The sequence below is a fragment of the Ylistrum balloti genome, unplaced genomic scaffold (assembly GCF_031769215.1).
Source record: "Ylistrum balloti isolate Yb309-2 unplaced genomic scaffold, AGI_CSIRO_Ybal_v1 Utg369724, whole genome shotgun sequence".
Taxonomy (NCBI): Eukaryota; Metazoa; Mollusca; class Bivalvia; order Pectinida; family Pectinidae; genus Ylistrum; species Ylistrum balloti.
Window position 1 is genome coordinate 3,388,017 of NW_026781942.1, and position 21,570 is coordinate 3,409,586.

The 21,570-nt window shown below is 39.5% G+C and overlaps 4 protein-coding genes across 4 annotated transcripts; all 4 read right to left on the bottom strand.

Moving 5' to 3' along the window:
• Positions 1–2,252: 2,252 nt before the first annotated feature.
• Positions 2,253–2,843, bottom strand: LOC132565531 (octapeptide-repeat protein T2-like). The gene has a single exon (XM_060230181.1). The coding sequence runs from the start codon at positions 2,841–2,843 to the stop codon at positions 2,253–2,255; it is 591 nt and encodes a 196-aa protein (XP_060086164.1).
• A 7,536-nt stretch (positions 2,844–10,379) lies between these two features.
• LOC132565532 (circumsporozoite protein-like) lies at positions 10,380–10,787 on the bottom strand. The gene has a single exon (XM_060230182.1). It carries the CDS (start codon positions 10,785–10,787, stop codon positions 10,380–10,382), a length of 408 nt encoding a protein of 135 aa, XP_060086165.1.
• A 31-nt stretch (positions 10,788–10,818) lies between these two features.
• Positions 10,819–11,649, bottom strand: LOC132565533 (circumsporozoite protein-like). The gene has a single exon (XM_060230183.1). The coding sequence runs from the start codon at positions 11,647–11,649 to the stop codon at positions 10,819–10,821; it is 831 nt and encodes a 276-aa protein (XP_060086166.1).
• Positions 11,650–11,651: 2 nt separating this feature from the next.
• LOC132565534 (uncharacterized) lies at positions 11,652–12,587 on the bottom strand. The gene has a single exon (XM_060230184.1). It carries the CDS (start codon positions 12,585–12,587, stop codon positions 11,652–11,654), a length of 936 nt encoding a protein of 311 aa, XP_060086167.1.
• Positions 12,588–21,570: the final 8,983 nt, after the last annotated feature.

Here is a 21,570-nt window from a genome sequence, read left to right on the forward strand (position 1 = left end):
GTGCTAATGACTTTCATGATCAGCAACATCTGGAATGGAAAAGAGAAGAGTTTTATGTATTTGTAATTATAAGCTAACTATTTAGTAGTTAATGGTTTTCATTTAAGCATTAATTCATTCCTATGTCTCAGAAATAGTTTTAAACATAAAAACTATTGATAATTTCATTTATTTTTCCAACTTGTATATTAATTTGTATACATTTTTTTCATTTATAGAAGTTGAGTCATTCCTTGAAGATAGGAATCTTGGATATTATTAGTAGTATTTAGTGAATTTGTAAATGATTTGATTATGAAAGTCATGTTTCAGTGAGTCAGTTATAGGGGAGATATACTGAAGCCAAGGGAGGTAATTCAGTACATCCTCATAGGATGATGCTTGCATATTTCTTTGAGACAAATTAGATAATGGAGAACTATAATATATCAATTGGGAACAGTATGAAAGTTGGACTTCTAATGTCATTCACTTCTGGTGTAGGAGTCTTTATTAATGGAAGTGATAATTTAAATGACTAAATGTGTTAGTAGTGATTAGGTGTTAAGAATTGTAGTGAATAACTCAAAATAGAATGTACCAGGTAGGACTCCTTTATTTTTTTTTTTTTTATTATCTTTAAAAATTTGTTTGATATCTTTCAGATAGTCAAAACTATCTGATTTCTTCTCTGGATAAAAAAAAGGGAAATAAAAAAAATCTTTGTCTAGGCAAGCAATAGGCCTACAATAGAGTGTTATTTATTTGGCTTTGGAATAGTGCTTTGTCGTAAAAGGGAGAAAAAAACATTGTTTAATATGGAATAGATAAAATTTAGTGGCACTAGATTCCTTCAAATAAAATATATCATTGATTACTTATTTCAGAAGATTGAAATCTGTGGTTGTGTTAGTTTTATTGGTCTAACAGAGTAAATAAACATATCTTAAATGACAGTGTTCTTAGGAGTAAATAAAAGGCTTCATTACAGATAATTATTCCAGAAAGTTTGTTCTCAACTAGAAAATAATTGCTGTGGTTTATTTATAATGTTTAGCTACTGTTAAGATTAAGACACATTTACTTTTCCTTCCCAAATCCTGCTGATGTATTACGATAAAAATTCACTAAACAAGACCCAGATATAGAATTTTGTATAAATTTCACAAGAGTGCATACTTCTTACTAGAAGTTTTCTTTGTGCTGTACATGATTTTAGAGATGAAGGATGATGAGGAAAATTTGATTGGTTTAACCTCTCCTGTTTTGAATACCCCACACAGTTTTTACAGAGAATTATCATGAGGAGATATTGCAGTATTAAGAATGCCAAAATCTACAGGATGGATTAGATTTACAAGAGTACAACAACAAGGGTTCAGAATTTTACGGTGGAAATTTGAATTTTATGTTTTAAAGATACAAGGTTATCTGTTTCTCTTTGAATAATTGGAGGTGCTTTCTGATAAATCTTCATAACAAAGATACTGTGTATATTCTGTAAATTGTGTGAAGTGCAGTTTGATTAGAAAATCCTTCCGAGATCCGACTGCATATGAATCACCTGCAGTTCTGTATCACAGGGTGTTTTGAGATAATCAGTATCATATTGCGGTACAATTGTGGCTCCATGCCTTTTTTCAATTTTTGGAAGAAGTCTTCTCTGTTGCATCAGTTCCTGTTGTGTAGACAAAATGTCTGCCACATGTAAACTGAGCTTCACCCTAATGTTTCCTAACTTAGTGAAATGATACTAAAATAGAGTCATTTTCATATTTAGTCATGATGAGCAGCAACGCTGTTTTCTCTTTACAAATCTATAGACAATAATTAGTCTTAACAGTATCAGAGGTACTGTGCCAACTTTCACTTTATACATGTTGTTTGATAAATGTTTCTTGTCAAATTGTAACTGATAATGAAATTTATTTGTGGGAAGTAATGTTATATGTTGATATGAGGTTCTTATTGGTAAAGGCTGAAATGGAGGATTGTAGGAGACTATGAATAAAATGACAAAGTAAACTCTCAAATAGTGCTTTTTTTTCTTTGTCTGGTGTGATAATTTGCTGTTGGCAAGATTTAAACTTTACTTCCCCTCCCAACTCGCCCCCTCACTTTCTGTCTCCACTCTCCTCTCAACTCTACCCCCTCTCTTTCGATCTCCATTCCCCTCCCAACTCGCCCCATCCCTTTACATCTACATCCCCCTCCTAACCTGCCCCCTCCCTTTCTGTCTCCATTCCCCTCCCAACTCACCCCTCCCTTTCTGTCTACATTCCCCTCCCAACTCGCCCCCTCCCATTCTGTCTCCATTCCCCTCCCAACTCGCCCCCTCCCTTTTCGTCTCCATTCCCCTCCCAACTCGCCCCTTCCCTTTCTGTCTCCACTCCCCTCTTAACTTTTCCCCCTCTTTTTCTGTCTTCATTCCCCTCCCAACTCGCCCCCTCCCTTTCTGTCTCCATTCCCCTCCCAACTCGCCCCCTCTCTTTCTGTCTCCACTCCCCTCTTAACTTTTCCCCCTCTTTTTCTGTCTCCATTCCCCTCCCAACTCGCCCCCTCTCTTTCTGTCTCCACTCCCCTCTTAACTTTTCCCCCTCTTTTTCTGTCTCCATTCCCCTCCCTACTCGCCCCCTCCCTTTCTGTCTCCATTCCCTTCCCAACTTGCCCCCTCCCTTTCTGTCTCCATTCCCCTCCCAACTCACCCCCTCCCTTTCTGTCTCCACTCCCCTCTTTACTTTTCCCCCTCTTTTTCTGTCTCCATTCCCCTCCCTACTCGCCCCCTCCCTTTCTGTCTCCATTCCCTTCCCAACTTGCCCCCTCCCTTTCTGTCTCCATTCCCCTCCCAACTCGCCCCCTCCCATTTTGTCTCCATTCCCCTCCCAACTCGCCCCCTCACTTTTTATCTCCACTCTCCTCTCAACTCTCCCCCCTCTCTTTCGATCTCCATTCCCCTCCCAACTCGCCCCATCCCTTTACATCTACATCCCCCTCCTAACCTGCCCCCTCCCTTTCTGTCTCCATTCCCCTCCCAACTCACCCCTCCCTTCCTGTCTACATTCCCCTCCCAACTCGCCCCCTCCCATTCTGTCTCCATTCCCCTCCCAACTCACCCCTCCCTTCCTGTCTACATTCCCCTCCCAACTCGCCCCCTCCCTTTCTGTCTCCATTCCCCTCCCAACTCGCTCCTTCCCTTTCTGTCTCCACTCCCCTCTTAACTTATCCCCCTCTTTTTCTGTCTCCATTCCCCTCCCAACTCGCCCCCTCCCTTTCTGTCTCCATTCCCCTCCCAACTCGCCCCCTCCCTTTCTGTCTCCACTCCCCTCTTAACTTTTCCCCCTCTTTTTCTGTCTCCATTCCCCTCCCTACTCACCCCATCCCTTTCTGTCTCCATCCCCCTCCTAACCTGCCCCCTCCCTTTCTGTCTCCATTCCCCTCCCAACTCACCCCCTCCCTTTCTGTCTCCACTCCCCTCTTTACTTTTCCTCCTCTTTTTCTGTCTCCATTCCCCTACCAACACGCCCCCTCCCTTTCTGTCTCCACTCCCCTCTTAACTTTTCCCCCTCTTTTTCTGTCTCCATTCCCCTACCAACTCACGCCTCCCTTTCTGTCTCCATTCCCCTCCCAACTTGCCCCCTCCCTTTCTGTCTCCATTCCCCTCCCAACTCACCCCCTCCCTTTCTGTCTCCATTCTCCTCCCAACTCGCCCCCTCCCTTTCTGTCTCCATTCCCCTCCCTACTCACCCCATCCCTTTACATCTACATCCTCCTAACCTGCCCCCTCCCTTTCTGTCTCCATTCCTCTCCCAACTCGCCCCCTCCCTTTCTGTCTCCATTCTCCTCCCAACTCGCTCCCTCCCTTTCTGTCTCCATTCCCCTCCCTACTTGCCCCATCCCTTTCTGTCTCCATTCTCCTCCCAACTCGCCCCCTCCCTTTCTGTCTCCATTCCCCTCCCAACTCGCCCCTCCCATTCTGTCTCTATTCCCCTCCCAACTTTCCCCCTCCCTTTCTGTCTCCATTCCCCTCCCTACTCACCCCATCCCTTTCTGTCTCCATTCTCCTCCCAACTCGCCCCATCCCTTTCTGTCTCCATTCTCCTCCCAACTCGCCCCCTCCCTTTCTGTCTCCATTCCCCTCCCTACTCGCCCCATCCCTTTACATCTACATCCCCTCCTAACCTGCCCCCTCCCTTTCTGTCTCCATTCCCCTACCAACTCGCCCCCTCCCTTTCTGTCCCCATTCTCCTCCCAACTCGCTCCCTCCCTTTCTGTCTCCATTCCCCTCCCTACTTGCCCCATCCCTTTCTGTCTCCATTCTCCTCCCAACTCGCCCCCTCCCTTTCTGTCTCCATTCCCCTCCCAACTCGCCCCTCCCATTCTGTCTCCATTCCCCTCCCAACTTTCCCCCTCCCTTTCTGTCTCCATTCCCCTCCCTACTCACCCCATCCCTTTCTGTCTCCATTCTCCTCCCAACTCACCCCCTCCCTTTCTGTCTCCATTCCCCTCCCAACTCGCCCCCTCCCTTTCTGTCTCCATTCCCCTCCCTACTTGCCCCATCCCTTTACATCTACATCCCCCTCCTAACCTGCCCCCTCCCTTTCTGTCTCCATTCCCCTCCCAACTCGCCCCCTCCCTTTCTGTCTCCATTCCCCTCCCTACTTGCCCCATCCCTTTACATCTACATTCCCCTCCTAACCTGCCCCCTCCCTTTCTGTCTCCATTCCCCTACCAACTCGCCCCCTCCCTTTCTGTCTCCATTCCCCTCCCGCCTCGCCCCATCCCTTTACATCTACATCCCCCTCCTAACCTGCCCCCTCCCTTTCTGTCTCCGTTCCCCTCCCAACTTGCCCCCTCCCTTTCTGTCTCCATTCCCCTACCAACTCGCCCCCTCCCTTTCTGTCTCCATTCCCCTCCCAACTCGCCCCTCCCTTTCTGTCTCCATTCTCCTCCCTACTCGCTCCCTCCCTTTCTGTCTCCATTCCCCTCCCAACTCGCTCCCTCCCTTTCTGTCTCCATTCCCCTCCCAACTCGCTCCCTCCCTTTCTGTCTCCATTCCCCTCCCTACTTGCCCCATCCCTTTCTGTCTCCATTCTCCTCCCAACTTGCCCCCTCCCTTTCTGTCTCCATTCCCCTCCCAACTCGCCCCCTCCCTTTCTGTCTCCATTCCCCTCCCAACTCGCCCCTCCCTTTCTGTCTCCATTCCCCTCCCTACTCGCCCCATCCCTTTACATCTATATCCCCCTCCTAACCTGCCCCCTCCCTTTCTGTCTCCATTCCCCTCCCTACTCGCCCCCTCCCTTTCTGTCTCCATTCCCCTCCCAACTCGCCCCCTCCCTTTCTGTCTCCATTCCCCTCCCTACTTGCCCCATCCCTTTACATCTACATCCCCCTCCTAACCTGCCCCCTCCCTTTCTGTCTCCATTCCCCTACCAACTCGCCCCCTCCCTTTCTGTCTCCACTCTCCTCTCAACTCTCCCCCCTCCCTTTTTGTCTCCATTCCCCTACCAACTCGCCCCTCCCTTTCTGTCTCCATTCCCCTCCCAACTCGCCCCCTCCCTTTCTGTCTCCATTCCCCTCCCTACTTGCCCCATCCCTTTACATCTACATCCCCCTCCTAACCTGCCCCCTCCCTTTCTGTCTCCATTCCCCTACCAACTCGCCCCCTCCCTTTCTGTCTGCATTCCCCTCCCGCCTCGCCCCATCCCTTTACATCTACATCCCCCTCCTAACCTGCCCCCTCCCTTTCTGTCTCCATTCCCCTCCCAACTTGCCCCCTCCCTTTCTGTCTCCACTCTCCTCTCAACTCTCCCCCCTCCCTTTCTGTCTCCGTTTCCCTCCCAACTTGCCCCCTCCCTTTCTGTCTCCACTCTCCTCTCAACTCTCCCCCCTCCCTTTTTGTCTCCATTCCCCTACCAACTCGCCCCCTTCCTTTCTGTCTCCATTCCCCTCCCGCCTCGCCCCATCCCTTTACATCTATATCCCCCTCCTAATTTGCCCCCTCCCTTTCTGTCTCCATTCCCCTACCAACTTGCCCCCTCCCTTTCTGTCTCCATTCCCCTCCCAACTCGCCCCCTCCCTTTACATCTATATCCCCCTCCTAACTTGCCCCCTCCCTTTCTGTCTCCATTCCCCTGCCAACTCGCCCCCTCCCTTTCTCTCTTCTAGACTCAAACCTTCCCTGTTTCTATCTATTCCCTTCTTCATCTTCACCACCTACATGAGCACTGCCCCAGAGTGCTGTTGTAGATAAGAAATATGACAAGACATTCATCACTTGAGTAACTATATATGTATACTGTGTTGTTTGGATTCTTGGGATTATTTTTGCATGAAGGTCTTGTACCCACAATTAATCATTGGATTCCTTTTTCTTTCAATCTTTCTTTAATTATGCCCGGGGACCAAGATTTGGGGCATATTGTTTTTGGACTGTCTGTCGTCAAATTTAACCTTGCCCATAACTATTGGTAGGGCTTTTATATGTGGCATGTGTATTCCTTATGACAAGACCTTTTTTTGACCATGTGAGCTTGACCTTTGACCTACAGTTGGGAAACTTAAAACTATTTCACAAAGTATTCATGCAATAAGCATATCCCTTGCATGGTACAGATTTGATGCCCCACTTCAGAATTTTGTTTCAGCCAGGGGCATCATGTTTCATAAACACATCTTGTTTATCATATCATATCATATCTCTTCCTTTTCTCCAGGTGTCTTTTTTCCTTTCTGAATATGTCCAAGTCATTCTAATATGAGGGTTAAAATTTTTTACAGATCAACTTATTTCACATTCATTGTTTTAGAAAAATTGACCAAACACTGTGGAATGAAGGAAAATAACTATACATGCATGATGTTGTATTCCATTGCATTTCTTATGACCTTTCTTTGACATATTTAGTTTAATCCTATTACACAAATATCTTAATGTTATTTCCATTTTACAATAGATTCTTTTAATTATGAGATATTTGAATTAGTACATTTTTGGGATTCTGAATTTCATTTACTACAGTGTTGTATGTGTGTCAATGTTATTTCCTTCAAGAGAATTTTTGTTTTTTTTTTAGTATACTATCAGTAGAGATAGATTAAGTAAATACATTTAAGGCATTTAATTCATACCACAGAAACTAGGTTACTAAGAATTGGCCACCAGTCTTGGTTATCAGGCTAGTGTCCAGGTCATGATGTCAATGTTTGTGACATAGCCTTTAACTTATTTGAACTTGGGTAACAATTGCTTGACCACTGATTTCACTGTCCATTCAGCTCTGATGACCTATGCTGTTTCAAAACACCTCTGGTGACCCCTTCAGCTCTTGATTTCTTTTGACTTATAATGACCTTTAGTTGACCCAAACAAATATGTTGACCTTTGATGAATGTTGCTATTGACTAACCACCTGTGTTGATTAAGTAAATAAACAGTGATGTAAGAATTACATGTGCTGTAGTCTAAATCAGTGCCAGTAAATACCCCAACAACCATTCCATGTCTCTCCAGAGGATGCAGAATGTCAGTTTATTATCAGCCTAGTGTTTCTGTTGCATATTTATACCCTGAATGTCAGACATCACTTTCCATATGGATTCAGATTCCTTTCATACTTGTTGGATACAGTAATGATGTGACCTTTGACCTGTGTTTCAGGTTAGAGGGTCAAAGGTCACATTGGACTGCTAATTTGCATGAGAGTCCTGTTTTGTTTCTTTTTTTTTCATTTTTACTGTTTTATAATTTTGAAAACGTCATCAATCTTACTGTAGGTTTAGTATGAAAGCCTTTGGCAGAGTTCTGGTATCTGGTTAACACTTAATAGGTAATCTAACAGAGACTGCAGATAGTGATTAATGTATCTTATCTTATCTACTAAGCACACCATGTGCTTTCAGAATTACTAATAATGGTTTGCAAAAAAATCCTTTTTACAAACAAAGTTTTTCATATGAAATTCATTAAGGCTTGAAACCTAAGTAGAAGAATTTTAAAGAATAACAGCAGATATGACTCATACTGCATGTGAGGAAAAGAGGTGAAAATTTGTTATCTTTTATTTTTTCTTTGTTTTGGGGGTGTGGTGAGGGGAAGGGGGTTTGGATACTAAAGCTCAATCCTCATGCTCAGAAAAGAGGTTAAGGTGTGCTTATCAGTGCAGGGGTGATAATTAGGTAAGCAAAACCACATGTTTTTTTTCTGTTCAGGCCAGCATAAAGATACTGATCCTATTACATTTCTTATCAGGAAGTTTATTTCCATTAACTAATGGAGAGTCTGAAATATATATTTATTTGTTTATTTATCTATTTATATGTTATTTATTCATTTGATCTTTTAGCAACCTTTATGTATAGATTAATTCAATTTCATTGGAAAAGATTAGGATTATTTTTAGAAATAAAAATATAGCACATGTATATATAATTGTAAATAAAAGAAGTCCAATCTCTTCTAAAGTGAAACATTAAAATAAAGTAAAAAAAACAAAGGAAAAATAATAAAAAGCATATGGTGATCTCCATATTGATTTTTGTTGATTTTAACAAATCATGGTGACTAACATAGCTGACTGTCAGGGTCTCTGTCAATATAGAATTTTACACAGCAAGAATTACAAACAATGTGAGATGAAGTTATGAAGAAATTGCCACCACCTTTGATATTTCTGAGAGATCTGGGAGATCAATTACAAGGTTATCAAAGTACTTATAGAGTGATAACAGGTCACATACAGTGATACAGAATAGACGTGTGGACATGTACAGTATAACAGAAATCAAGAAAATCTTATGTATACACTCTCCTTACATTGCAATTTTAAATGTCATTGCCTCATGAAAGTCATATTTTTTCTTCACTTATTTTAGCTTATACTTAAAAAGAAACCTGTCCTTTATCATCCCCGGCCATCAAAGTTGACGTGGGAATATTCAAATGGGTTCCATCTGTATGTCCTTCGGTCGTTCTGTCCGTCCATCCTTCCATTCATCCTTCTGTCCATCTGGATGTTGCTTTCTGTATGATATCTTTTGAAGGACTGGTCGGATTTTGATGAAACCTGGTTAGCACACTTATTACCTTAATCCCTTGTACAAGTTTGATTAACAGCAAATTCTTCACATATTTAATGAGGCTGCTGTAATCTGATTGGCTGATTTCTTTAATCAATCTCAGATGCTGCTTTCCACATGATATCTTTTGAAGGACTGGTCAGATTTTTAGGAAACCTTGTTGGGCACTTGTTACCTTAATCCCTTGTCAATGTTTGATTAACGGCAAATTCCGTTCATATTAAATGAGGCTGCTGTGACCTGTTTTGCTGATTTCTTTATAACTCTATGGGAAATCTTTCTGCAAATGATCTGATACAGGAATGATAAAAACTTTCTATGCATATTTTATGAGGCTGCTGTGACCTGATTGTCAGATATCTTTATCAGTTTTCCTGGTTGCTCACTAAAAATGCATTTATTTTGCAAATGAACGTGGGTGGCGGATCTTGATGACGTTGTCCTTGTCTATGGTTGTATGGTTTTAGAAAATATACTTTTGATGTTTTTTTATGACATTTTTAGCTCACCTGGCCCAAGGCTTGTCTGTCAACTTTCACTGCATATTGCAACTATTCATGAACAACGAAGTAGATTTTAATCAAATTGGGTCTGAAGCATCCTTAGGGAAAGGTGAACCAATCTATGTAAATTGTTGGCCTTGCCTGCCCAGGGCCCGAGGGGCAGGGCAAAATAGGGAAATTCAATGAATTTTTTAAAAATCTATCTTGTCCTTAGGAATTGCAGGATATTGTCCAAAATTGGTCTGAAGCATGCTTGGGTGAAGAGAAGCCAGGTCTGGTGACACCAAAGGATAGATTATTTCTTTGAAGCCATTGAGATTATCATCCCATAACTTAATAGCATAACTGGACATCAAGAGATTAACAACTGATCTCTGTCCCCACCCCTTGGGAATTTGAAGCTGTATCTGTGGGATGAGGCTCATTAGGAAAATATTTTCCTTCTAAAAAATGTAAAGTTTTGCTATACTGATTTAAATATCCAGGTGAGCAATACAAGCCCTCTGGACCTCTTGTAATTTTATACCTGTTATGCAGAAAATTGTCCACTGACTTCCATTACAAGTCAATTTTTTAGATTGAGTTATCTCCCTTGCCACATTTTGTCAGTTTTATTCACCATATAGCTGAAAGAAAACCTGTATAGACCAGACGTCTGACTCTGTATAAAAGATAAGGAGGGGGATCAGAGTTTAGGAAGGAGGATAGGATCAGTGTTGGAGTTTCTATTTCAGGGAGTGGGTTAGATCAGGGTTGGAGTTTCAGTTTTAGGGAAGAGTTTGGTTAAGTGTTGGGGTTTCATGTTAAGAGAGGGGGATAGGATCAGGGCTTGGGTTTCAGTTTTAGGGAAGGGAATTGATCAGTGTTGGAGTTTAGGGAATGGTTTGTATTAGGGTTGGGTTTCATGTTCGGGGAAGGGTTTGTATTAGGGTTGGGTTTCATGTTCAGGGAAGGGTTTGGATAAGGGTTGGGTTTCATGTTCAGGGAAGGGTTTGTATAAGGGTTGGGTTTCATGTTTGGGGAAGGGTTTGTATAAGGGTTGGGTTTCATGTTCAGGGAAGGGTTTGTATAAGGGTTGGGTTTCATGTTCAGGGAAGGGTTTGTATTAGGGTTGGGTTTCATGTTTGGGGAAGGGTTTGTATTAGGGTTGGGTTTCATGTTCAGGGAAGGGTTTGTATTAGGGTTGGGTTTCATGTTTTGGGAAGAGTTTCTATTAGGGTTTGGTTTCATGTTTGGGGAGGGTTTGTATAAGGGTTGGGTTTCATGTTTGGGGAGGGTTTGTATAAGGGTTGGGTTTCATGTTTGGGGAAGGGTTTGTATAAGGGTTGGGTTTCATGTTCAGGGAAGGGTTTGTATAAGGGTTGGGTTTCATGTTTGGGGAAGGGTTTGTATAAGGGTTGGGTTTCATGTTTTGGGAAGGGTTTGTATAAGGGTTGGGTTTCATGTTTGGGGAAGGGTTTGTATTAGGGTTGGGTTTCATGTTTGGGGAAGGGTTTGTATAAGGGTTGGGTTTCATGTTTGGGGAAGGGTTTGTATAAGGGTTGGGTTTCATGTTTGGGGAAGGGTTTGTATAAGGGTTGGGTTTCATGTTTGGGGAAGAGTTTCTATTAGGGTTTGGTTTCATCTTTGGGGAAGGGTTTGTATAAGGGTTGGGTTTCATGTTTGGGGAAGGGTTTGTATAAGGGTTGGGTTTCATGTTTTGGGAAGAGTTTCTATTAGGGTTTGGTTTCATCTTTGGGGAAGGGTTTGTATTAGGGTTGGGTTTCATGTTTTGGGAAGAGTTTCTATTAGGGTTTGGTTTCATGTTTGGGGAAGGGTTTGTATAAGGGTTGGGTTTCATGTTTTGGGAAGAGTTTCTATTAGGGTTTGGTTTCATCTTTGGGGATGAGTTTCTATTAGGGTTGGGTTTCATGTTTGGGGAAGGGTTTGTATAAGGGTTGGGTTTCATGTTCAGGGAAGGGTTTGTATTATGGTTGGGTTTCATGTTTGGGGAAGGGTTTGTATAAGGGTTGGGTTTCATGTTTTGGGAAGAGTTTGTATTAGGGTTTGGTTTCATGTTTGGGGAAGAGTTTTTATTAGGGTTGGGTTTCATGTTTAGGGAAGGGTTTGTATCAGGAATGGGATTTCATGTTTAGGGAGAGATATGGGATCAATGTTAGGGTTCATGTCTAGTGATGGGAATGGACCAGGGTTGGGGTTAATGTCTAGTGATGGGAATGGACCAGGGTTGGGGTTCATTACTAGTGATGGGAATGGACCAGGGTTGGGGTTCATGTCTAGTGATGGGAATGGATCAGGGTTGGGGTTCATGTCTAGTGATGGGAATGGATCAGGGTTGGGGTTCATGTCTAGTGATGGGAATGGATCAGGGTTGGGGTTCATGTCTAGTGATGGGAATGGATCAGGGTTGGGGTTCATGTCTAGTGATGGGAATGGACCAGGGTTGGGGTTCATGTCTAGTGATGGGAATGGACCAGGGTTGGGGTTCATGTCTAGTGATGGGAATGGACCAGGATTGGGGTTCATTTCTATTGATGGGAATGGATCAGGGTTGGGGTTCATGTCTAGTGATGGGAATGGATCAGGGTTGGGGTTCATGTCTAGTGATGGGAATGGATCAGGGTTGGGGTTCATGTCTAGTGATGGGAATGGACCAGGGTTGGGGTTCATGTCTAGTGATGGGAATGGATCAGGGTTGGGGTTCATGTCTAGTGATGGGAATGGATCAGGGTTGGGGTTCATGTCTAGTGATGGGAATGGACCAGGGTTGGGGTTCATGTCTAGTGATGGGAATGGATCAGGATTGGGGTTCATTTCTATTGATGGGAATGGATCAGGGTTGGGGTTCATGTCTAGTGATGGGAATGGACCAGGGTTGGGGTTCATGTCTAGTGATGGGAATGGATCAGGGTTGGGGTTCATGTCTAGTGATGGGAATGGACCAGGGTTGGGGTTCATGTCTAGTGATGGGAATGGACCAGGGTTGGGGTTCATGTCTAGTGATGGGAATGGACCAGGGTTGGGGTTCATGTTTGAGTGAGGTGGATAGGATCTAGGCTAGGGATTCCAGTTTTAAGGATTTCTATGTATAGGTATGGGTGGTAATGGAGGAGTAATTCCTACTAGTCATCATACCCTATGTAATCTTATTCAATCACAGAAATGAGAGTGGTGGGTGTTATAACTGAATACAACTTGCCAGCCTTCCTGTACGAGTTAGCTCTTTACGAGGTATATATTTGTAGACACTTGTGTATTATATATGTTTTGGCAATTACAGGAAAATTGTTAAGGTAGCATTCATCCTTCAGTTAACTCAGAATATATATATATATATATATATATATATGTATATATAAACCCTAGATTTATGTTTTTTTTATTTCTATGGGAGGGTAAATGTTAAGTAGTGGAATAAAACAGGAGACTGTGTTAGTTTTCAGTAATTTGATTCTTATTTAGATAGACCTGTACAGATAGGTAGATAATTTTATACAAAAGGGTGGGTCTACTTCAGATTACAAGGATGGGATTAATAACCGAGAAAATATATTATCTTTATTGATTTTAAAATATTGAAATGTATTTTTAAAAATCTGATACTGTCATAAGAGATCACACATGATGACATGTTGGTGGCAGTTTTGATAAGGACACATCAGGGTTCTGAGCAATACAAACTAAAACCTGAAGATTCATGTGGTTTGTTTATGAATGAAATACTGAGAGTATTTAATGGAGAAACATGTGTATTCTGGTTATCATCTGCCAAACAGTTCTCCCTTCTCAGGGATTGAAGTCAAACTTCAGATTTGACAGACTGATATAGAAAGTTCCATAACTTTGATAACAACATAATGCAGTCATATTTTCTTAATTAATTTTCTTTCCTCATTTTGATTTGAAAGGAGTGTCCAGGAATCTGTTGCTGATGTCATCACTGGGTCACACTATTCCAGTTTTTTTTTACCTTGTTACAATCTGCCTTCGTGTTTGTCTCCATCTCTGCCTTCTTGTATTTGTAATATATTCTATATTTTCTGTTGGAGTTTCATTTTCAAAGTAACCTTTGTCTGCTTACAAACATCAGGAACACATTTTAAAGATTACTGTGTTGCAATTCTGTGTTATTGTTTCAATCACGGTCACGTTTGTTTTCTTGATTCTAAACATTTAACTTCCAGATTTAGGGTTGGTTTAGTGATCGTATCCAAAGTGTTTACTTAGAAAAAAATAAATACCTGCTCTATTTGTCTGGTATTCCTTGTAGGCTAGGCAGGGTTTTGATTTGAAGGATTGAATGTTGTATAATGGCTTTTGTCCTGCTGGAATAACTAAACCAATGCTAGACTTGAATATTTCCTACAGAGCAGAATTGAGGCTTTGTCTCTCTCTTCAAAATGGACTAAACTTCAATTTGATGCACATTTGCAGGCATTTACCACATGTAAAGATTTATGTTTGACATAACTTCAGGGCATTTACCTCTTAGCCAACTGAACTGGATTCAATCAATCATCACTTGGTTGTAGGTTTTGTTCCAAGAACAGTAAGGTTTTTGTATTTAATTGTTGGGTGGTTTCCATCGATAAAAAGGCAAACATTTAAGATTCTGTTGTTGTCCAGCAGAGAAGGTAATGCCAGCATATGATTAATACTGATCTTGTTTTTAAAGAAGATTGTTCCTATGAAATAGCATCCTGAGATCCAGTATCATTTCTCTGCTGGAAATTAGTGAAATATTTACATTTCTCTGCTTCAGATGTTAAATGGCCTATTTGTGTCAGTGCTGTATTTTGAAAGATATTGGTCTTGTTGATTTCGTTCCAGCTGACTGGTGGAGTGTTTATATGTGCCACTTATAACCTATTGACTTCAGAAAACTTATAATTTTTCAGGACCTGTTGCTAAAGAAACTGTTTCCAGAAACTTTTTCCTTAAATCATTTGACAATCTCAGTATCTACTTATGTTGTTGAAATCTGTTTCAGAACTATAACAAATACCATACTTATCCTCCAGTAAGCCCTCTCCCTAGTGAAAATGTGCAAAAACTTAAGAAGGGGCTTATTTTCAAGCCTATTTGCAGATAGAAATAACAAAATAGAAAATACTGATGAGGAGCTTTTTTGACTTTTAATTTGTTTGCTTAATTGATCACACTGTGATCAGCTAGTGTCATTTTGGGATCGGATCTTTTTGTTGAGTTGATATTGCCTTCACTGATCAACATATGGGAGGCCCATTCTGTGCTATCATTAGGTATATAACGTACACTGTGTTATTTTCTGATGGTTACAATATTTATCTTTACCAGTAGATTTATATCTATTTAGCTGATGTTGATTTCATCTATCAGTTTTTAATCTACTATGTATGTTGCATACTGATATTAAATAGAATGAGGAATGTGCTCTGCCATCAAGAGCCAATATGTCATTAATGATTGTCAGTAGTGAGTTGTTCCTGCCTGAAGGAGACAGAACAGGTTAGAGTTCTGATATAACCATATTATGTAATGTCAGCAGCGATATTTTGTCACTTGGTGACATTGATGTATGAACACTCACCTTAATTTCTTTGTTTTGTATGATTTTTATCAAATATTGATACAGATTACTGCAAATAAGTCTCGCTGTGGATGCTGAAAGCTTTTTTGGTGGAGACTGTAATGACTTGCTTAGAAAATTTACAAAAATCCTGTTGCCCAGGGGAGTAATTGGGTAAAGTGTCATAAAACATACCATTGTGTTGTTCCCCATTCGGAATCAATGTAATTTCTTTAGAACTTTGAAACAGATTTGGTTCATGTTTACCCTATTGTATCGTAATATCAGATTCTACTTAAGGTTTTCATTAGTCACAATTAAAAGTTTAAATGTCACATCTGATGTCTTTTGCAAATCCATCAAACAGTTATACTTACCTGCATTGGAATGGTGTCATTCAGATCATATAGGCATTTTCTAATTTTCTTAATGTGTATCATTTTAGCTCTATTTTTTTTTCTTCACTAGTTTATAATTATTAAAGGAATTATTTTTTATTGGCACCTACCAATCGTCTTGAGCCAAAACATTTGTGATTAAGTTTGATAGATTAAGTCTTTTTGTGCATGGTTTTAGTACATTGCTCTGACCAGTGGCCAGGCAATTTGACCACAGGCTAAAGCCATCATTAAGGTATTTGATTTCTTTTCTATGTTGTGTTGTATTTGAATGGGATTCATATTCTGACTGATCCATCTCACACACAGATACAATAATGAACAGCATCCCTCCCTGGTCTCCACCAGGTATTAAATGGCTGCCAACAAGCCCTCCTGCCCAGACACCTGGTAAAGCCATTTACATGTGCTGGGTGGTTTTTATGCACCAATTTCACAGGAACACAGAGGGAACATTTGACCTAAGGAGGGTCATATGGCCAGCATTGGACAGAAGATACGGTCGATAACCTGGTATAGTGAAGGCACTAATAGAATCCCACTAAATTTCATATGTTTCATATCAAAACTTTCACAGAGTTGAATATCAGGACCCATTTTTGGATAATAGGCAGTTGGTGCTAGAGGTAATTAGGAGAAATCATCTGTCTATTTGCCAACTCTTAGACAGGAGACATTAGTTCCTGTCTGCAAAATAATCTTTCAGCTTCCTTTAATTGATCCTATCAAATAATTGTTTTACATTTGTGAATTGTAGGCTTAATGCCATGACTATTTACAGAGTTATTGGCCTTTCCAAACTTCTTGTGGACAATCAAGTAAGCCAGCAGAATGTAAGTTATTTTTTTCTTCCAGTCAAAAGTATGTTACTTTATTCAATACATGTATTGCAGACTAAAACTTCAACCTGAATAATAAAACATGAAATAGGAACATAATAGAAAACATGAACCAGAATCATAAAACATCAATCAGAACATAAAACATGAACCAGAGTAATAAGACATAAACCAAGAACATGAAACATGAACCAGGAACATAAAACATGAACCAGAGTAATAAAACAAGAACCAGGAACATAAAACATGAACCAGGAACATAATACAAGAACCAGGAACATAAAACATGAACCAGGAACATAAAACATGAACCAGGAACATAAAACATGAACCAGAGTAATAAAACAAGAACCAGGAACATAAAACATGAACCAGGAACATAATACAAGAACCAGGAACATAAAACAAGAACCAGGAACATAAAACATGAACCAGGAACATAATACAAGAACATGAAACATGAACCAGGAACATAAAACATGAACCAGGAACAGAAAACATGAACCAGAGTAATAAAACAAGAACAAGGAACATAAAACATGAACCAGGAACATAATACAAGAACCAGGAACATAAAACAAGAACCAGGAACATAAAACATGAACCAGGAACATAAAACATGAACCAGGAACATAATACAAGAACCAGGAACAAAAAACATGAACCAGAGTAATAAGACATAAACCAGGAACATGAAACATGAACCAGGAACATAAAACATGAACCAGGAACATAATACAAGAACCAAGAACATAAAACATGAACCAGGAACATAAAACATGAACCAGAGTAATAAGACATAAATCAGGAACATGAAACATGAACCAGAGTAATAAGACATAAACCAGGAACATGAAACATGAACCAGGAACATAAAACATGAACCAGAGTAATAAAACAAGAACCAGGAACATAAAACATGACCAGGAACATAAAACATGAACCAGGAACATAATACAAGAACCAGGAACATAAAACATGAACCAGGAACATAATACAAGAACCAGGAACATAATACAATAACCAGGAACATAAAACAAGAACCAGGAACATAAAACATGAACCAGGAACATAATACAAGAACCAGGAACATAAAACAAGAACCAGGAACATAAAACATGAACCAGAGTAATAAAACAAGAACCAGGAACATAAAACATGAACCAGAGTAATAAGACATAAATCAGGAACATGAAACATGAACCAGGAGCATAAAACATGAACCAGAGTAATAAAACATGAACCAGAGTAATAAAACATGAACCAGGAACATAAAACATGAACCAGAGTAATAAGACATGAACCAGGAACATAAAAGATGAACCAGGAACATAATACAAGAACATGAAACATGAACCAGGAACATAAAACATGAACCAGGAACAGAAAACATGAACCAGAGTAATAAAACAAGAACAAGGAACATAAAACATGAACCAGGAACATAATACAAGAACCAGGAACATAAAACAAGAACCAGGAACATAAAACATGAACCAGGAACATAAAACATGAACCAGAGTAATAAGACATAAATCAGGAACATGAAACATGAACCAGGAACATAAAACATGAACCAGGAACATAATACAAGAACCAGGAACAAAAAACATGAACCAGAGTAATAAGACATAAACCAGGAACATGAAACATGAACCAGGAACATAAAACATGAACCAGGAACATAATACAAGAACCAAGAACATAAAACATGAACCAGGAACATAAAACATGAACCAGAGTAATAAGACATAAATCAGGAACATGAAACATGAACCAGAGTAATAAGACATAAACCAGGAACATGAAACATGAACCAGGAACATAAAACATGAACCAGAGTAATAAAACAAGAACCAGGAACATAAAACATGACCAGGAACATAAAACATGAACCAGGAACATAATACAAGAACCAGGAACATAAAACATGAACCAGGAACATAATACAAGAACCAGGAACATAATACAATAACCAGGAACATAAAACAAGAACCAGGAACATAAAACATGAACCAGGAACATAATACAAGAACCAGGAACATAAAACAAGAACCAGGAACTTAAAACATGAACCAGAGTAATAAAACAAGAACCAGGAACATAAAACATGACCAGGAACATAAAACATGAACCAGGAACATAATACAAGAACCAGGAACATAAAACATGAACCAGGAACATAATACAAGAACCAGGAACATAATACAATAACCAGGAACATAAAACAAGAACCAGGAACATAAAACATGAACCAGGAACATAATACAAGAACCAGGAACATAAAACAAGAACCAGGAACATAAAACATGAACCAGAGTAATAAAACAAGAACCAGGAACATAAAACATGAACCAGAGTAATAAGACATAAATCAGGAACATGAAACATGAACCAGGAACATAAAACATGAACCAGAATAATAAAACATGAACCAGAGTAATAAAACATGAACCAGGAACATAAAACATGAACCAGAGTAATAAGACATGAACCAGGAACATAAAAGATGAACCAGGAACATAAAGCATGAACCAGAATAATAAAACATGAACCAGGAACATAAAACAAGAGAGAATAATAAAAAAAACCTCTGTATTTAGAACTGAATTGTTAATTGAACATCAGCATAATGCATTTAAGACAATCTGCCGAAGACATAAATAAATCTTGGATCCAGAACTTAAGGATATTTACCGTAATGGTTACAAATGAGCTGCATGGTTTGTAATGCAATAGTGTTGAGGGAGGAAAACAATTATTTAACAAAATGTCTGACTCATCCAGACAAGATATGGACTACCTGGTAATTTGATATAAAAACATTTTGATGGATGAATCAAAAGTGTTAAATCAACAGTGATGTTAAAGAATGATGTGTCATGTAAACAAATCATTATCTTTCTTCTAATTATTTGTGTTACTCTAGGTTTCTTGGTGTTTGGTTGATTTGTATTTTTAGAAGCAGAGGAGGCTGTATATTGTTTATGTGAAGTTATGTGGTGAATTACGGTAATACCTAGATGTTATCTGTTACTACAGCTGACAGCCCATAGCTTTGTATTATATAGTAGCTTAACAGAATTTCGATTGATTTTCTTTCGACTATAAAGAGGTTACTTTTTTCATATATGTTCTACACTTAGTCTGATCAGAGAGGAAAAAAAACAGAAATTAAAATGGAAGAAAAATCTATATTGTCCACCACATACAAAAAGAAAAACAGGATATTAAAAAAAGGGAAAGTTGTTCTTTCATAGCATTCAAAGTCGAAATCAATCATTCTGATACAGGGAGTACAAAACAATATTAGACATCCTTTATACCATTATAGTATATGGTATTGTGGTGGGGACTGGTGTCTCCTAAGGATTATTCTCAGGCATAGAATTTCAGTAGAATAAAGAAATGGTAAACATCTTTATACATGTGTGTTCAAAATCCATATTTTTGTTTTTGTTTTTGTAGTCGATAGTGCACTGTTTATATAAACCAAATTTCTATTGAAGTCACCGGATTAATTGTGCATACTATGTATTTAATTGTGTTAATTACAATAATTGTGTTCATAACATGGAAGATCAGAACGGTTAAGATAGCCATCTTATGTTAAATGTTTCATACTGCACAGTACAGTGAGTACAGATGAATCAGATTGATGCTGGGTCGTACAAACGTTTTACAACCACCTAACATTGTACCGTTTGGCATGTGTATAAAAGGCCTGATGCCTGCTCATGATTCCGCCACTTGGATTCATGATTTTCACTAAAGATATTGATTTCTGACCCGAGTTTTTACAATTTATGAATGACACCTACGGCAGAATATCAGAGCATCACTGCAATGTGGCGATCGCTCAGGCATGCGGAAACCGCCAATCACCTTGGAGATCGATTTCAATTTCTTGTGTTGTCGTGGATAACTGATCCTGTTTTAAAGTTAACCACTAAATGTTAATGGAATGTTCAAGTTTTCGCTTCCCTTAATTAGATGTGTTTTAAATGTAACAGTTGCTCGCATAGAAATCACTTAAAATGTTGCAGAAAAATAGATTATAAAAGAAATATATTTGAAATACAAAATCCATGTTAAAAATAGCAAATCTGAAATAATAATGTCATCATTTGAAAATAGATTGATATCTGCATATCAGTTAATGTGCAACATAGAATAATCCTTTCACTAAAAGTGAAATCTTTATATTCAGAAAGGTAATTCTGATTAAATTTCCCTAACAAGATTTAATAATAAGTGTTTTAGATAAGATTTTTTGTGTCTTTATAAAAATAATTTCCCATGATTATCATGTAGGTTCAACTAGTTCATTTGAAATTGGGACCAAAAAAAAAATGAAATAATTAAATTTTTTTACATGTTTTTTTAAAAAAAATTTGTGCATGCTCTTTATTCAAATGGTAACATGTTATGTATATTGTTAGTTCAGAGATAGGTCTGTTCTGGTAGCTGATGGGATCATTTTAGGTAGTGGTTGGTTTTAAGTGGGAAATTCACCAAAGGAAGTCTGCAGTGAATATTGAATCCCTAAGGGTAAGAAAATTGTGGATTTGTGCCAGGAATATTGACTGAATACAGAATGTTATAGGTTTAGACATTTAACTTGATCTGGAACCATGGACATCACGACGCCTCTTATTATCACAAACCTGGAGTTTGTCGCAGTGTTGCGGAACTATTTCAGCATCCAAGTAGTGTTCTCAACGACAATATCATTGTCGTGTAAATACCAATAGTTTCAGCAAGTGGGAACCTGTCTGCTGTGGGATTTCACACTGCTGCCAGAGTATAGACTTAGTGGAGGATGAGAAGGGCTACGGAGTAGTGATACTCTTCATCATTTAAATATTAATGGATCCTAAGTCAGCTAACCTGGAAACGTATTATTAGTGAAACGATTTCTGGATGCTGCTTTTTCAGTCCTCATTCCGGCAGATGCAGGTTTTGTACATTATGTCTGTGTACTGGAGTGTTGTGTAGTCGGTGATTAGAGATGGACGGGTGAAGAGACTCAAGGTGTGTGTGTAGCGACTGTGTTGTGTCCATGTGTATCTGTGTGCTGACTGCATCTTCAAAGACACTAACATACCAAATTGTACTATTATTGTGTCGCATAATACTTAGGTCAGCTGATACCATGTACTGTCTCTGTATACCTGGATTAGGCCTATAATTTACAGAGGTAATATTCTGATAGAAATATCTGTCAA